This window comes from Empidonax traillii, unplaced genomic scaffold (genome assembly GCF_003031625.1).
Source record: "Empidonax traillii isolate 1590-97213 ecotype Southwest subspecies unplaced genomic scaffold, ASM303162v1 scaffold370:size553598, whole genome shotgun sequence".
NCBI classification, from domain to species: Eukaryota; Metazoa; Chordata; class Aves; order Passeriformes; family Tyrannidae; genus Empidonax; species Empidonax traillii.
In genome coordinates this window covers 76,141-95,483 of record NW_020955563.1, presented here as the reverse complement: position 1 = coordinate 95,483, position 19,343 = coordinate 76,141, and the positions used below count along the sequence as shown (strand labels likewise).

At 39.1% G+C, this 19,343-nt stretch overlaps 1 protein-coding gene across 1 annotated transcript in view; it reads left to right on the top strand.

Annotated features, from left to right (window-relative positions):
• The window catches only part of LOC114061902 (alpha-1-antiproteinase F-like), a 110,038-nt gene that overhangs the window by 70,455 nt on the left and 20,240 nt on the right, over positions 1-19,343 (top strand). Inside the window, exon 3 of the mRNA XM_027892817.1 lies at positions 16,345-16,501. Within this exon, the coding sequence (XP_027748618.1) occupies positions 16,345-16,501 (157 nt within the window). The remainder of the gene's footprint in view (positions 1-16,344; positions 16,502-19,343) is intronic.

The window sequence follows — 19,343 nt, the reverse complement described above, 5'->3', positions numbered from 1 at the left end:
ATCTGCCATAAAAATGAGAGGTTTACATGGAACTGGGGGTTAGCAAAGGGTTATGCACATTTACCTGGAAAGGAGAGAGAGAGAACACAGGAAGAAAAGGTTTCAGATGCCGGCAGGAGGTATTTATATCTGTGATCAAAATGTTGGAGGAGAAAAGAAAATATAAATTTCAAAGATGTTTCTCTTTTAAAATGTTAGATAATAGACTGCAAGTTTGTTTCATAAAATATTTTTCCAAATATTTAGAATCTTCTGCATTTTAGTATCATGTTTCCTTCATATTCTCCTTTTTGTCTCTTAGCATAATAAGGGACGTCTTGTCAAAAGTATGCAAACTTATTTTCCATCCTTTCCCTTTTTCCCTGGTACCTTTTTTTTTTCTTAGTTCAATTCTTTATTTTATTCTTCTGGACCTTTCTAAAATATTCAAGAATTCTTTAAAAGCTTTTCTGATTTATGAAAGGTTTCAGATTGGTAAGGGGAAGTAATAACTTTATAACACTTGTTCTGCAAATTTTGCAGTTCTTATACCTTTAAAATTAGTTTTTACTTTCTCTATTTTCTCTATTATATTATTTTTGGTGGGTTTTTGTAATGCTTCCAAACTGAGAAAATATTCAAAAATTTAATTTATCTAAAAAGAGGAGAAGAAGAATGAATCCTCAAACTCCTTTGTTGCATTTAGTGAGCAAAAGAAATAAGAGGTACAGAGAAAAAATGAAAAATCTATTGTCTTTCTGAAAGAAATCTGATGACTGTGGTGGAAGTGAACTGGTTTCACATAAGCAGTATTTTCTTGAATTTTTAATTTTAAACATTCAGTTTGTTTATTTATATCTCTATTGCTCTAAGGTATCTATCAATAGGGTTTTTTGGGCTATGATAGTTATAGGTGTAATTTAAAAGAAGAAATAATGAAATTTGTAATGGTAGATCCCTATTCAGAAGTTGCTTACAGCAGCACAAAAATGTACTTCATCTGACAGCCTCTTACACAATTGTGCCTGATCTGAGGTTCTACTGGTATGTTTAAAACTACACAAGTTTGTGTTGTGAAACAAATCTTGTGTTAGACATGCTCTGAATGTTCCCATGGTGTGAGCACACAAAATGCCTCTGCATAGCTTAGCTGTTAGATACACGCCTGGTCTGTTATTGATGTATAATCTCCATAAACAATTTTGTCTAATTATGATCTAATCTTAATCTATCTAATCTTAAATTATATTTGATTTCCTTTAACCCCCCCCTATTCTATATATTATTCTAAAACTTTGTGTCTTATATCATAGCCCTTCTTGGCAAAGCTTGTTGGATTAATTAGGGTAGAAAATTGCCATGCATACTGTAGTGATTGGCTACACATACACATACGATGTGCTTATGTTTAATGACTTATGCTTAAATGTCACTATACTCAACCAAGATTAATAATATAATTCTTTCAATGTGCAATACTTTTTAATTAATACAGGTATTTTACACATTAATAGAGGTATTTTATATATAAAACAAGTAATATATGATGCTTTAAGGTAGTCCAAAAATATGTGCTAAGACTGAGCAATTGATATACTTTGCCTGGTGCTAACAGCAGCAGTGCTGGCATGTCACCCTATTTCTTTGTCTTCTCACCCTGTCATCTCCCATAGTCTTGTTTCTAATCTTTTTCACAGAATGACAGAATAGTTAGGGTTAGCAGGACCTCTGTAGATCATCTAGTCCAACCCCCACACCACGGTACCCCCCATACCAATTTCTGGTACAGGTTACTGCTTTTTCTATGCCTGTATTTGGCATAAGGACACTCCTAGGTGCTATTGAAATGGTAATACAATAATAACTAGAGTGTACAATTATTTGGAACTAATATCTGTATTACCTCCCAAAATTAAGAAGAAATCAGTCAGATGCTTTAATTCTATTATCATTTTTGGAAGACGGACATCTGTAATGCATAACTCAGTATTCTGGAGAGGACATTAACAAAAATAGCTGTTCTCATAATGAACTCTATCTGTCTGTATCTTTGAGAAAAAAATCTGTATACTAATGGGATTAGATTGCATCATTATTGTTACCTATTTGGTTGTTTGATAAAGCCAATGAAGAACTTCAAATATAGTAAAGGAGGAAGAAGCTGTTCATGTGAAGAATTCTGCTGGGAGTGTGATTTTGCTCCTGGTTAGTTTTATTATTGTTGTGATGGATGGTCATACTAAACATTGTGTTAGCTTTTTACTGCCTAGTATCAAGAAAAATTGGTTACTTGAGATCCAACCACTTGTTGCATACGAAATTCTCATATTTTGTAAAGAATTTACTGTCCTTCAAAAAGCAAGGTGACCATTTGACAGCATTCTAGTTTTAAAAATGTCTTTAAAAGGGTTTTAGATAGACACAAAGATAATGAGAGAAAGATGGATCATAGTATGTGGAACAAGGAAGGACTGAAAGGGAGAATCAGCCGGTCAAAGGAGGTTATCCTGCCCCTTTACTCAGCACTGATGAGGTCACACCTGGAGAACAGTGTCCAATTCTTGATTCCCTAGTGCAAGGGAAACATGGAGCTGTTGAAGACTGTCCGGCAAATGGCCATAAAGATGACTTATGGCGTAGATCATCTCCCATATAAGGAGAGGGTGAGAGAGCTGTGATTGTTCAGTCTGCAGAAGACCTGTCTCAGAGGGGGATCTCATCAAAGGGTAGTTGTAAAGAAGATATTGGAGATAATTTGGAGATACTAAAAGCTATTTGGACATAGTCCTGGACTAGCTTCTCTAGGTGACCTGTTTTGAACAAGGAGGTCACATGGTGACCTCCAGAAGTCCCTTCTAACCTCAACCATTTTGTGAATCAGAGTAGAGGAAAAGTGTATGAGGGTGGAAGGAGGGCTTGTTGAGCAAGTCTGAGACATGGAAAACAGGCAGTCCTGGAGAGGAAGAACATGCCAAGTCAGACATGTGGAAAGCGCTCTTGGGATTTTTTGATCACCACAGTCTCTTGGTACCAGCAGCAACCATGCCTATGATTGTGGCATCAGGTGGACAGTTTCTCCATCTCAGGAGCTGGCCCCACCTCAGAGATGTCCTTCCCCCAGTGAATATGTCTAGGAAGCAAGGGAGCAATGCACTGATTCCGAGTGCTGCTGGAGTGGTGAAGTAAGGTCAAACAGTGCTTGGCCTTCTGGTTAGAAAGGTTGTGCAGCAGAACACTGAGGAGCCAGCAGTTGCAGGTATGTAAGTCACCTACAGATGAGCAATGCCAGAGTTTAGGAGTCGCAGCGATAAAGTCTTGTAGATAATCAGAGATGGGACTACGCCTAAAGGAGGAGAGAAAACAGGACGTACTGCTGCCGACAGTGTTGCTCCACCCAGAGGTTCCTGTTGAACAGGATATCCGCAAGTCCCTTCTGTGCTGTAGGCAAAAGAGAGTAAGAAGGGTAATGTCACAGAAATACTCAGCAGAACTCATAGGAAGTACGCATATTTGTGTGTCTTGTCTGTGTGTGTGTGTGTATACAGGTACACCCACATACCTACATACTATATGGCAGATACCAAGAGATCTTAAGCCAAACTGAGGAACAGTAGGTAATATGGGTGTGCCTAAGTAGAAGTATTTGTTGCGAGATGTAGGAGAGCAGAGTATCCAGAACATAGTTTTCCCTGTGAGCACCATAAGGTAAGATCTTGCATTGATAAGAGCTGCATAGGTGTTCTACAGTGCCCTGTGTATCCCTTCTCTCCTGGACTTGAAAAACAGCAGGAGTGCATCAATCTGTCAATGGTACCACATGTTACTAAATCCCTGTAGGTTGGTAGGAGCAAACTGAGAGACCTGTTTGTGGCAAGCACAATTCCTCATGTACAGCCCAGCTCTTATTAGTTCATTCATATTTTACAGTGTGGTTACCCAAATGGCAGTCAAAGTACACGTGTGTGATCAGCATATTTGTTATTGTCTCTACATTTGTGTTGTGGTCTAAACTCTCTTGCCAGATCAGATATAGGTTTCGCAAGGGGTTGTGAGTGGTGAGAGAAGAGTGAAATTCTTATCCTCCAGCATATCTTTAAAAGTCTACTTTTTACTGGGATTCTTGTTGATCTTCTGTTTGCTCAGGCCATCTTATTCACTCAGCCACCTTTATTACCTGTAGTTTCATGTCCATACATCAAGTGATTATAGGGAACCTCTTTTTCATTAATATAGAGTGATGTAGCTCTGTTCTTACAGCGTTCTCCATCTGCCCGTGCTGGAGCTGAGTATCATCCTTTCACCTGATAGTGGCTGGGAGTAGTTGCATCTCTTTTCTTCCGCTGGGAAGCAAAAGTGACCTTCAGAACATGCTAAGATGTTGGTTAAGTGGACAAATATCTTCTCCTACTGAAGGAAAGAACCGAGAGCAAGGAAAAATACAAATGCTTCCATTGAAACTGCCTTACAGATCATCTTTATTCCTTCTGTTTCCCAGCATAGCTCTCACTCACAGACGGGCACCAAGATATGCTGAGTTTCTACTATCCCTACAGACAGAGAAGTGGCAAAACATTATGATAAATAGAGTGAAGTAGCATAGAGAGAGCAGAATACTTTACAGACTGCAGATAGATTAATCTTCAATTGTTTTTATGCACAAATGAACCTCTGGTGCACAGAGTTTATATTCAGTCAGTACATTTTCTTTGATAGGGCATATTCAGTAGATTATTTTCTTTTCAGTAGATGCATGCAAAATATATAGCTTAATGTTGTGCATGGTGGCTAGCTCAGAGGGTCTGTTTGCTTAAAAATTTGTGGTGTGCCCAGAATAAACATCAGTTGGTGACAGCAGTGATTTGGTGTTTTGGTAACTGCATGGTGCTTCACCAGTGATGGGCATAGCTTTTGCCATCAGACTTGACTTGTTTCATGGCTTTTGATGATAATATCAGCAATGGAGATGCTGAGAATTGCAAGTTTTTCAAATGTTACTGCCTGATGTATTTGATGTAAAATTTCAACCCAAGTGAAAATAAGATTCCTCCTTCTTAACAACATTTCTTGTTTTTTTCCCCCCATATTATGACATATTGTTATAGCACTAAGCAGAAAAGGTTAAGATTTTGGAAGCCAGTGAGAACAAGATTTGTTTTTTTTTCCTAAATCTCTGAATACTTTTGCTATTTGAAAGACCAGAAAGAAGATCAAATTACAGAATGCAGGTAATGTTTAAGGATCTTGAAAAATTGCACCACTGGGTCTAATTCTTATTATTTGGAGCAGCCTGTACAAGGCACACTTTGCTTGCTTTCAGCTTCCAGTTCACTGTTCTCTAGTAGAAGAGAAAAACAAATATTGAGAAGGGGAAAAGGAAGGTGGATTGGGAAACATTTGGTTGGCAGCTTTTCTGAGGTTGTGGCAGGTGAGAAAAGCCTCCTAGCAAGAGATACTCAGAAGTTGTTACGATGGCTTTAGGTATTTTTTTCCTTAAACTTCAACAGTCTAAGGCATAACACAGAATTTATCCCTTTGTTCATAGTCATAGCAGTACTCCTGGGATTCAAAAGGTTTGCATGGGTGTGCCTATGATGGATAAGTTAGGAAACAAGATATGTCAGCCGCTTGTGCACACATGTACCTTCCCTGGGCAGACATACTGCTACTGTGTGTGCCACATCAAGGTTTTTAAGTAAGTTTTTTGTGAATGGGAGGCTTGCACATAGGTGACAGTGCATGGGCAGTCCTGAGTTAGTTTGTTTGTGACACTGAAAAAAGGTCTCTGCAGAGGAAACCTTTTTTTTTGCAGTAACATAGTAGCATGACCTTCCTTGTCACCTCTGTAACTGTGCATATACCAAACATGAGGATAGTATATAAAGTGATGACAGCATAGTTGGACGCATTATTCCCTAATGCAAACTGTATGATTTGTTTTAGTGAGAAATTTGGAACTGAATCACTCTTGTTCTCTCTGAACTTTTGCAGTATTCCTTATTTTCAGTTGTTATATCCCACATAAGATTGGCTAGACTCACTTCAGGAGGTAGCACAGGGACAAATACACATTGTTGCCATGGAGGATATTGCTTATGGAGACTGTGGTGCTCTAAGCAGATGATTAATTTGATTTGTATTTGATATAGTATATAGTCCAATTAGCTATATATAGCTGATTTGATGCAATCAGCTTTGTAGGTAAAGAATCTGGTTTCTTGAAAGTGATAAGACTCATTAGCGTGTTGGCGTTCAGCCTTTTAACTGCCTAAGAGAAAAGGTACCTGAAAAATAAAGGCATAGATGGTCATTGCTAGGTTGTGGTTAACCAACAGAAACAATTACTCTGTTTTCTGTAAGTTTCCAAGCATATGATAGGATTAGTGTGTATCCTGAATGATGTTCCTTAATAACTGCAACTCAGTGTCTATATAAGATGTGTGCCACATACAGTAGTTGGTCTCTGTGCTGTCTCTCTGTTTATGAAAGACTAAAACAACTGAACCTTGCCATGTTGTTCAGACATTGTTTCCATAGATCACATGTAGTGGTTGCCAGCTGCTGAGTGAAGATGCAAGCTCATTCTTTTAATTTCCTTCTTTCCAATTCTGTGTGGAGTTAGTGCTGTATTAAGACCAATTGTTCTGTGCGTAAACAGTATTTTCCTTCCATCCAGTGAAACAGAAATGAGTGCTTTCTTGGAATCACAAATGGCTTAATTTTGTTGGTAGCCCCATCACCGTTAAGAGCAACCTGGGCTTGGCTAATTAGGGCACTGTCATTTGGCCTCAGTTAATTACTGAATGTATTTGCAGTCTGTGGGATGGGATGGAAGTACTACATAAATGTTAACTTATTATTCTGAGGGAATAGCACCTGTAACAGCATTTAATTTGCTTTTATTGTTATTATGGTGGTGATGACTGTTTACCATTTGTTTAGAATTTGCACAAAACACCTGGCAAATGAGGCGCCAAATACCTGATGCAGTGAATTTGTAACCTAATATTAGGCAGGTTCTCAAATGAATTAGAAAAACAAGAACTGAAAGGAATGCAAACACAAAGCTCAATATAATAAGACCACGTATTAAGCAAGCTTTGTCATGTGTAGATGGAAAATACGGGGCCATAGGAAAGATCTGAGAAGATAGTACTGTGTTGGACAAGGGTATTGTGACATCCCATATTCATTCATGTAGAAACCAGTAAAAATATATGAAAGAACAAAGTATTTAGCACACCACAGAGAAGGAGAATGTGCAGTGAAGTCAAGGTTTTTTGGGTAATCAACTGCAGCTGTGCAAGAACTTCTCATATTCATGTTTCTTATGACTGTTCTTCACTCACTGTCAAGCTTTAGTGAGGATAGAATTCTTACTGACCTTTGGCAGAGAAGGTGATAATCACAATAGAGGCCTGTAATATTCTTTATCAACAAGCCGGTAGGAATGAATCACAGAGATGCTTGCTCATCTGGATGTTGTTACTGCTTTCGAGTGCTTAAGGATGCCATCTTCTAATACTGGTATCAGTAATTTCCCTTTCTATCTTCAGTGAAATCAGGTATGGTTCTTGTGCCATATCTATTTAGCACACTTGCTCAAATTAGTTGTTCCTCAGGCCCTGTATTTTGTACTGTGCAGTGGTATCTCGTCACTATTTGGTTTTGACTTTGCTAATCACAAATATACACAGAAACCTGTACCTAGGAACTTTCAATTTTATTAGGGAGAAGAGGAAAGATGAACATTGGTAGATTGATGAGCACCAGCAGCAATGACTAGTGGGATTGGCACCATTCTCACAGAGTGAACATAGCAAATACTTGAACAGCATAATCTTTCTTCTTTACCATAGTAGAACAGTAACAAAGTATAAGGAGGATCTAAAAAAGAACAACTAAATAACAGAATTTTTGAAGTTGGAAAACACCTTTAAGATCATCAAGCTGAACCATTAACCTAACATTGCCAAGTTTACCATTAAAACATGTCATTTGTAAGTGCCACATCTGCACATCTTTTAAATACCTCCAGAGATGGTGATGCTACCACTTTGCTGGAGAGCCTGTTCCAATGCTTGGCAATCCTTTCAATGAAGAATTTTTTCCTAATATCCAATCTAAACCTCCCTTAATGCAACTTGAGGCCATTTCCTCTTGACCTACTGCTTGGTATTTGGGAGAAGAGAATGACCCCCACCACGATACCACCTTTCAGGTAGTTGTAGAGAACAATAAGGTCCCCTCTCAGCCTCCTTTTCTCCAGGCTAAACACTCCCATCTCCCTCAGCCATTCCTCAGAAAACTTGTGCTCCAGACCCTTCACCAGCTTCACTGCCCTTCTCTGGACATGCTCCAGCTCCTCAATGTCTTTCTTGTAATGAGGAAGCAAAAACTGAACACAGGATTTGAGATGTGGCCACACCACTGCAGAGCAATTTAGTCACTGCCCTGGTCCTGCTGGCCACACTATTTCAGTTACAGGCCAGGATATCATTGGCCTTCTTGACCAATTCTGGCTCATGTTCAGCTGCTGTAAATCAGCACCTGCAGGTCCTTTTCCTTCAGGCAGTCCTTCCCTTCAAGCTTTTCAGCCAGTCTCCCCCAGCCTGTAGCACTGCAGGGGACTTGTGACCCAGCACTTTGTTAAACCATTAGTGTGGTTCGTCAATCCAGTCTGTCCCAATCCCTCTGCAGAGCCTTCCTTTCCTCCAGAAGATCAACACTCATGCCCAACCTGGCGTCATCTGCAAATTGACTGAGAGTGCCCTAGATTCCCTTGTCCAGATCATTGAGAAATATACTGGCCCCAATACTCAGCTCTGGGGAATGGTACTTGTAGCTGACCATCAGCTGGATTTGACTCTATTCACCACCACAATTTTTTGAGCTCAGCCACCCAGATAGTTTCTCAACAAGTGAAGAGTATGCCCACCCAAACCACAAGCACCCAGTTTGTCCAGGAGAGTGCTCTGGGAGACAGTGTCAAAGGTTTTACTAAAGTCCAGGTAGACAATACCCACAGCCATTCCCTCATTCACTTAGCTGGTCACCTTGTCACAGAAGGAGGTCAGGTCGGTCAAGCAGAACCTGCCTTTCATAAATGCTTGCTGGCTGGGCCTGATCACCCAGTTGTCCTCTGCATGCTGTGTCATGGCACTCAGGAGGATCTGCTCCATAACCTTCCCCAGCACTGAGGTCAGGCTGACAGTCCTGTGCTGCCCCAGATCCTTCTTCTGGCCCTTCCTGGAGATGGGCATTGCATTTGCCAACCTGCAGTTGCCTGGGACCTCCCTGGTTAGCCAGAACTGCTGATAAATGATTGAAAGGGGTTTGGTGAGCTCTTCCAAAAACTCCCTCAGTATCCTTGGGTGGATTCCATCTGGCCCCGTAGATGTGTGTATCAGGTTGTAGTAGGTTGCTGACCACTTTCCCTTTGGTTATGGGGGCTTCCTTCTGCTCTCCATCCCTGTCTTGCAGCTCAGGGGTCTGGGTAGCCTGAGAACAACTGGTCTTACTATTAACAACTGAGGCAAAGGAGGCACTAAGTGCCTCAGCCTTTTCCTTACTCCTGTTTTCCCCACATCCAATAAAGGTTGAAGTTTCTCCTTTGCCATTCACTGCTAATTTATTTATAGAGTAATTTCTTTAATTTTCTTTATGGCTTAGTGGTTGTGTCAATAATTACAGGGAACTTTCTCAAAACGTTGGTGTCAAGATGGGGAATACATTAAAGTGCTTGTTTGAAAGTGTAATGTGGGAATAATAGGGGAAGACTTGTCCTTAGACACTGAATGAGAGATTTAGGGAGTAGAAAGACTCAAAAAAGAAGATAAAGAGTTTATATTTGATATAATTAAAAGGATGAGAGAGTTAAGAGATGTGTGGGGAAGGGCAGTGTGACATTTTAAAAAAAACCTTGAAGGAGTACATTTGTCAGGAACAGGAAAGGGCTTGGTAGTATACTTGGGTAAATTTTTTGTGTGCGCAGACCATAGCGTAAGTATGTAGGCAGGTTACATAAAAAAATATGCAGGCCTTGAACTAGACTGGTTGTGTCTAGTTAAGGAGATGTGAGGAAAAGAAGTAGGTTATGAACCCAGACACATATTTCCTGATAGTAAAGCCTAGGGCAGTTTGAAACTCTGTGCTATTTTTAGCTGATGTGGTGTGCTCTTCCCTGTCTCCCAATAGCATCAAGTCCTCAGATATTTCCAACTAAAGCTGCACCTTCTCTGATATGAGCATGGCAGGCAGTAGTGAAAATTCCTTTTGAGGAATACGTTAAGACTTTTTATCTTGCTGCACTGAACTCAGTGTGGAGATTAGGCAATGAAGAGATGACAGAGGGACAGGCTAATATTTCAGCTTTGCTAGAAGGGGCAGGCATGAGATTCAGTAATAGTGTAGTTGCCTTTGTTTGTGGATGAAGTACCCCAGAATGAAGCACAGATGAGAAAGAGACCAAAGCCAGTATTCTTTAAAATCCCCATCAGAAATTGAAAGAGTGATTATGTAAGGTCCCAGACAAACTCTTTAGGATCAGCTCAAGTTACATCATGAACTCCCTATAACTGAGATTAAAAGCTCTATTTTCAGCTTAGTGGTGATCATGTTCTTGTGATTTCCGTAGATTCCTATGGGGCTGAAATTCTTAAAGGTTGTGACATAAACAGAGTAATAGAGGATGTTTAGACAGAGTTATTACCAACAGACATCATGTACACTGAAAGAGACCCTCTGAAGGAGAACTAGTTTCTTAAGAGACGAATTGTCCTTAAACAAATTTACTTAAACATGCTGTAGGAAAAGATTTTAGAACACTGAGTCATCTGGAAGATGTGACAGATGTCAAACCTTGGAGTTCAACAGGCTAATGAACTGTGGAGATGACATGTATTGCATAAGTTTAACTGAAGATTTTAAAATTAAAGAGTTATGCATTGACAAGATTCCTCAAGGATTTGTTAGTGAAGGACCAAGTGTTTGTGACTTCAGCTATCAGTTCAGTCAGTAGCCTAAAACCAGATGTTCAACTAGACTTTGTTGCAAGATGTTGTCTTTGAGGGATGTATTGAAGGACTAATTAAGGAGGTCAGAAATGAACTAGAGGAAGTCCTAGAAATCCAAGAAGAACAAGACTCCCTTTTGCCCTCAAGCCTTTGGATGGCCTGTCCCTTATATTTGAGTTTGTATTAGTTTAGGGCTAAGTTCCTGTGGCTATGCAGAACACATCACTCCCACCCAAGCTTCCTGTTCATTACAGTTGTCACTCTATCCAGCCTCTGAATCTGATTTCCTTCCTTGAAGGCCTGGTTTCCTTTGTTCTGCTCTGCATTTCATGCAGAGTAGTTATTCAGCTGATTTCTTTAGACTTCATCCAACTAATTGTGCCAGAGCTCTTTGAATAGGTTATCATTAAAGTTATAACAACCCATTATTGTGCTTTGTTTGTGATGAAGCCTTTGTAAACAAATGGTGGATTCCCCATATAATGAGGTCTTCCATGATTCAAGAGTTTTATAGCAACTGTGTAACATCAACTAGAATGTCTATATTGTACACAAACTCCTTCCCTCCTTTCCCATGAATCAGAGGTTATTGATGTACCTCTTGGTTACAAAAGAATTATTAAATATTCTGGTAAAAACAGCTTCAGTTACAAAAAGAAGGAACCCTACAAGGAGAGAAGCCACAAGTAGAAACTGTAAAGGTTGTGTTCCAAGAGCTCTAGATAGAAAAAAAGATGGAGTTGGCTCAAGTGGGATGCTTTTATAATGGGAGTGGTCAAAGGAAGTTCAAGTGAGGGAATAATCAGAGGGAGAGTGAGAAGTTATGCACTGTAAAAGGGAAATGATGAGGAAGTATATGATGGAGATCAAGACAAATCATGCTATAAAAGCAGGTGAAGGTTGGAGCACACAGGAAGGGGAAACACTTCTTTCCCAGCTATTCAGGTACACATCAGTCTCCACTCCAGTCCTATTGATCTGGAGTTGTCACCGGAGTTATCAGTGAGAATTGTGCAGTCCTTTGCATGTTAAGAATCATGTAGTGTACTTCTTCTGTCACCATAATGACAACAGTCAAGTTATGGGCATTTCAGATGGTATCTTTTGACCTCATATTGTTTGTGCCTTACATTGCTTTAACTCCTTTGAAGTGGCATAGGCATGTATTTTAGCCATTTGTTTCTGTTGTGGGCTTTATCTTGTGGCTTGACCTCTTTTCATGCTCTTTGGGCTGTGCCTTCCCCCATGACAAGGGTGTAGACAGGCCTGTTAACTTCTACCATAAACACATTCCTTCAGGGTGGTACTAAGGATGAAGCAAGAGGTTAATAGGAACTTCTTCAAATAGCTACGGAGTTTTGTATGGCGGGGTGTATTTTGTATGGCACTGTGTTCTATCCTGCCGTACTGGCCCTGCATGCCTCACTTAAGTAAATCTCTCTCCAGTCATTCATGTGGGTGTGTCTGTCACTCTGGCATTGGGAGGGAGTTAGAGCCAAGCCCTATACGTAGGGATTGCCTGTCTAACTGTATATCTTGAACTTGGCTCTGTGCTTGTTACTTTCTGCCCTTGTATTGACACAAAGCGGATGACTGCTGAGGTCACAGCAGGTGTTGTTCTCTTTGGCCTTCCACACTGCCAATCTCCATGTAGTTCAAAGTGGTTATTGTGCTCTACCTTGCTGCATCATGAAGTTTCCTAAATGACCAGACATTTGTTTGCTTTTCAAACCACAAAAATCCAACACAAAATGAGAGAGTTCTTGGAACATACGAAACTAATCTGCATGGAAAAAAGTCAAGTTAGAAAGTGAAGGTAGTGATATAGTTAGCCAGTTTAAGACTGTGTGGCCTGGAAGATTCAGGCATTCAAATAAACACTCTTTTACTTTTCTGCTAATCCCTCTCTGCTCTCTCTGCTCCCTCTTACTTTTTTTTTCCCACCTGACTTACTCTTCCTGTTAGCTACTAGTTGCTGTAATACTCTACAGGGTATGTCTTTGATCTGAGATATATATATCTATTGTGTAAGAAGAGTAGGTTAAACATAGTAGCACATCTGTCCAAAACCACTTGGAGTGGTTTCTTTCTGTGATTCTACTCTTATTTCTATCTAAAAATGTCTTTTAAAATATAAGACGACTCCTGCAGCACTTACTGAAATGAAGTAGTTGTTGTCCTAAGGGTAAAAGCTATCTAAAGGGTCACTTGTCAAAAGGTTGGCCACTGGATTTTGATCTTTTATTCTGACATGCTTTTATAATTAAATATCAACTAAATATAACTTGAGCTGTGTGTATCAACAAAACATGGCTGCAGGTAAGTTCAACACAGATGCATGAACATCTTTGCTGATAAACATACTGATTTTGTGCATGACAGTGTTAATTTGCTAATCTTTCACTTAGAAATAAAACTATGTTTGGAAAACAGAACCTTTTTTAGAACTATGGAGTTTAGTAAAAACCATAAACAACTCCCCAAATCCCAAGCAAATGAAAAATACTCTCTCAGTATGAGTCCTTGATTCATTTATGCGATAAATACATGTATGAAACACAAGAAAGCTGAAAAATGTTATAGTTCGCCAAGTTAACAGAGTTCCAGTATCATAAACTGGGTTTACTACAGAAGTTAGTCCTTGGTCATTCAGAGTATAAATTTTTTTCATTTTCTGGGGGGTCAGTGTCATGGACCTCATATATGTCAGACCATTTTCATACAAGTGAGTTCTGCATCCATGATTTCAAAACAAAACGTTTGCTTTTGAAAATCAGACAGTGGATTTCTATTAGAAGAAATTAAAATTGGTTTTCAATTTTAAAAGAAAGGAAGAGAATATATGCCTATAAGTGAGTTATAAGTAACTGCCTAGAGCTAAATTTTCACATACGGCTTTTAACTTTCCAGTTATTTGCAAGTGAAGTGTCTTGCACTTTCCATAAACATTTCATTTTATCTTTCATCAGGTACAGTTTCCTTGTTTTCTTTGAAGAGGGAAAGAATATCCATCTCCAGGCAACCCAAGGGATACCTCTGTGAGCAAAGTACCATGAGGCAAGTCAGGGTGGGGTTTTACAGCATGTTGCCTACTCCACCCAATGGCTTCTTTTATGGTACAGGTAAAGTCTTTGCCACACATCCGCTGAGGTGCAAACTACATTCTACTCAATGGGAGTAAGATTACATGGGCATCCAAGAGAAGTTGCTGCTATGTACTTTAATTTCACAATCTGTATTATCTCTTAGCAACTTGTTTGTGTGGTATACATTTCCCGTAGCAAAAGGATGTACACAAAGAGAAAGGGAGCTTAGAAGGGTATTACTTTGCAAGCCAGTACTCAGTATCGTGTTAGTAAGAGGAAAAGCATATTTGTATTTGTGTATAGCGTTGTGTATTTGTTATTAAGAAACTCCTTTGTGAGGTGAAATGTCCACCAGGAGTATTTTAAAAGAAATTTTAGCCAAATAGTATTTTATATTGACTTTTTATTGAATATTTTCCTACACAGGTAAGAGACTGATTTATTCAGTTATTGCAAGAAGACAAATAACATAGATAATATTATACTTCATGCATTAACGAAAGATTTGGAGAAACTTCTGCCTCTAAAACAGAGGATGATCTTTTTATCTCATTTTACAAGTTCTGCAATAGATTTTTAAAAAGAAAATAACAGGACTACAAAGAGTTTTATATAATTTTGTATGGATATGAAACTGTATGAAGTGGCTAATATATTTAACTTACTCTTCAAAAGCCCATTGTTTTCTATTTCTCTCCCCTCCTTTTAACTTTTACCTTATTTTTCTGTTATTCACTCTAACCTGCTGCCACTCACCTTTTCAGTGGTTTCACTTTGTTTAACATACGTTTGTAACATTTGTCCAATATTGTTTGGTTCATCAAAGAGGAGAGCAGAAATGATAAATATAGTAAATGAAATCCAAAGAAATCCATACCTATAGTTGTTAGCACTGAAATATCTGTTACTATCACTTAGTTATTAAAGCCTGTGATCTGTGGATATCTAATTATTGAGCTGTATTTGCAGATTCAGATTTCCTGTCTCACTTTTTTTTTTGTTTTCCTTTTACTTCTGAAAAAATACAGAAAAATCACAATAAAATATTTTCATTTTTGTGAATTCAATTTTTTTAAAGCATTGGAACTACGGTTTTCAAGGAATGGGGTTTTGAAAATATTTATGAATATAAAAAAGACTGCCCTTTGCTTCTTAAGTGCTCAAACTAGTTACAAGTCAGCATGTAAACTGATGAAAACTAAAATACCAAAATACTTCAAATACTAAATACCTTTGAAAAACCTTAGAACATAATTTACTTTTGAAAATGGGGCATAGGCTCTGAAATTATTATTGCTTTTCTGAGAATATTACCTTATGCCTTTCCCATCAACGTTAATCATGTTGAGCCAAACTGCAGAGACATTTGACAATGGTTGCTCAATCTAGAGGATATGTACTTTGGTAAGCCCAAGGTTTCTTTTAGAAAAGTGCAAAATTTGGAAGGGTATTTTTAGAGGAACTATGAAGAGAATCCCATTAAGCTTCCAAACCCATTGGATAAGTACTTTAAAAGTGGCAGAGGACAAGAAAAAATGTGTCTTTTAGTATTTGGAGTTATTTAGAAAATCTGTATTAATCATAACTTGATGTGAAGAATAGCTCTGCCATACATTTTTTTGTGTAATATACAGCCCATTTTTTAAAGGAGCTTGTAAAAACTAAGCCAATAATCTTGGAACAGATCTCATATGAAAGGAGGAGCTGCTGTCTGCTTTTTTTCTGTGTTGTATTGCTTGCTCTGGAGTGTGAGAACCACCTCACTGAACACTGTCATATTTATATTTGCCTGAGTGACCACTGTTACCCTGCAATAAATGAAATGTAACCTGCTCCTGAATGAAAGAAAAGTAGATCAGTACATTTTTACTGCAGGACTTGGGCATATATACAGGAGCTTATCAGAGAGTATCTGGTACCTCCAAACTTCCTGCCCTGATTATCATACAGTAACCTGTTCTAATTCCCATAGGCTCAGGAAATTATTGCAATGGGCAAAACTGTAAATAAAGCTTATGATATATAATGGAAACTCCCAGAGATTGCAACTGGATTCCCTTGAAAAGCTTTGAAAAATCCATAACAGTTGGTGTTCTGGCTGCTGACTTCAGTTTGGTTTTGATTTTGTCCTTCAAAAAAGTGGGCTGACACAGCCTTGCAGGTATTCGGACCTAATGTCTTGAGATTGCACCAGGCTGTGAATAGCTGAGGAAAATCGTACTCTTGACATCATTTTGCCACTGCATGAACTGTTTGTGATTCCACAGTTTGCCCTGCAGACAGTGGGGCAGCCTGGTGGAGTGCAGCAGGAGCTGCAGCAGAGACCCAATCCAGACCCTACTGAAATCAGGGAGGAAGGAGTGCTTCCGTTGTCATTAGGTTGCTTGGATGAGAACCTCTCCAAGAAGCAGCAGCCACCACTAGGTAAGTCCAAAATGTGAGTTTCTTCATCTTTTTTTCTGTTCTGCACTGGCCAAAGCACCTCCTGCTTTAGTAGCCATGCTTAACAGCTCTTGAGCAACCATTGCTTTTTTTCTTTCATTTCATGCCACAGCCCATTATTAAGCAAATTTTAAAATACATCTATACATTGATCTATAATATATATGTTCTTCAATAACTGCCTTGTACTTGATTGAAGGGGAAGAAGGGATGTGTGCCTCTGGTAGATTTTGGTCTTGTTATGGTCTGAGGAAAACAAAGTTACTTGATTTTCTTATTGTTTTCTTCCTCTAGAAGGTATGCCTCTCCTCTTCTGATACTTTGGAATTTTTCTTAGTGAATTCACGTTTCGTATATCCCCGCATGTTGATATTCTCTGTGGAAAGAGGGTTTGTCCCAAACATCACTCCATCAGAGAATTCACTTGCTGCGCTGCTCAGGCCCATTCTTGGCAGACAGAGCAGGTAACAGAGGAAGGTGCCCAGCAAGATGAGGTGGTGCCTATGCATACAGCATCTGAAAAAGGCCATACTGTTTATGGAGCAATGGATATGCCCAGATGCTAAATCCTCTTTCCAGCAGTGTAGTGGGAAGCACAGCAGGTGTACTGTGCTGCTGCTCCGCCATCATGTCTCTACAGAAAATCCTAAGTCAACTGGCTTTTTCATGTCCAGTGTCAATGCAGTTATGATCTCTCTGCTTCCACATATTTAGCTTTTGAAGATTTTCATAGATTGTTGCCAAAAAAACCCAAACATCTGGGGAATAATTGAGCTGAATCATTTGGGGCATGTATCATCTAGTGTTTGTTACACGGCAATGATGAGGTAATTCCCTTTTCATTTAGTACCACAGTTATAACTCACATTACTTGTTCAGTGATTCACCCCTTATTTTCCATGTCCCTGAGTTAAACCATCATAGGTACAATTGTCACCACTCGACCTTTTCTCCCCACCTCAGACATAATCGCTATACAGTGATTCTGCAAACAGACCCAGCCACCCAGAATGAGTTTACTGGTTCCCCTGACTAACCAAGCTCAGTGCATCTCTGAGGTCCTTTGTCTTCTGGGCATGTAGTTCCCTCTTCCAATATCATTACTCCTGATTTCCATTGTTTTTTTGTCCTAGAGCTAATTTTCTGTGCTATTGTCAACATTGCCTCATCGTATATGTCTGTCCTTAGATGATGATCTCCACATGCCATTGAACATGTGCTGATTATGATCATTAATTTCTTTTATAAGTGTGATTTTCATCATGGTCATGAAGTGATGAATTCACCAGCATCCCATAGAAACAATTTAATGTCTTTAAACTGTAGCCAAGGGAACTTGAGGCCTGCACAATTCTAAAGAAATTAAAGACATTCAGATCCTTTGTTTTCTGCTAAATTAAAAATCTGCACCTGACAAATCCCATTTTGCTCATTTGCTTACTTGTTGCTAAACACTGCAAAGTTCAGACCAGAATTTAACATTTCAGTCTGTCAGAGTTGATATAATAGAGTTCAGTCCTCTGAATACAACTACAAATAGTTGCAACAGTATAGGTGGAAACCTCATGCCTCTTGACAAATTGGTGTAATGGACCAGTAACACAACTGCATGTGCAGCTGTAATATTTCACCCTAAGGCTATTTCACAGGAGTGAAAATAATACTTTGGAAAAAAACCCACAATATTTTTCTGGCCATTGTGAATAAATCTTCAACTGCAGTGTTCTGAAAGGGAAGAAGTAGCTTCTTGCTAAGTAACAAGTGTGCCTTGTTAAGAAGCATGTTAATTTAAGTCCACAGTACGTCCTACTGAGAGATCACCTCTCAGATATAATCTACATTCCACAGAGTCTTTCTCAGGGACACATGCTCAGGTTTTTACTCAGTTATTTTGTTTCATTTCCCTTTGGAGTGAGCACACTGCCCTGAGACTGGAGATCAAGGAGTATTACAGACCCTGTTTTCAGGAAGGAGCACACTTTTGTTGATTTATCCATACCTGTAATTCATATGTTTCCTCCCTGTGCATCAGTTTGTTGCTGCAAACTTTGAATTTCACTTGTGTGATTTCTACTCTCCAAAGTTTTCAGTTGTGATTTTAGATTTTTTAATCATCACATGGCTCTGTGCATCAGGATCCAGCTTACAGTGAGAAATGACCTCTCCATTTTCTAATTATCAGTAATTAATCTCCTGGTGCAATATTGCCTAGTGCTTCAATGCAAAAATCCTTTGAATTAGTAGTCAGAAAGGACCAGGACCTTACTATGCTATACAGCTGCTATGGCTCATAAATTCTTCCAAAGTTGTATAATCAATTACATTTTTGCTTTTCTTCATAATGTAACATCTGCATTGCCCTGGGCTGGTTGTCACAGGAGGCATCAGGAGCTAGTCTTGCCTTATTTGCCTACTTCCCAGAGTATGTCTACTCTGTGAGAAACAGCTGTTTGTAGATATTATAAGGGAGACCTGGATGAACTAGGTCAGGTATCAAAAGCAGTGAAGTTGTGCAGTGTGACACTGATACAGGACGTGTCTTTCTGATTGGAGTTTCCATTCTGGCACTACTCTGGATTCTCAATGCATACCGAAGACATGTCAAGTGAGGTACTGTCTACAATATGAATTCTGGACCACATAACTACCCTTAGGGCAATGTTGGAATGTCTACCTTGGGCTACTCTCAGTTCACTCAGAAATCTCTTTCCCCGAGCTTTCCTATGTGTTGAACTCCATTCAGAAAGGTTTTGGGGGTGAGAGAGTTGGTGTTTGTCTACAATTTGTGCAACGTGATGTCATGCTACACACCTAAATTTGTTCC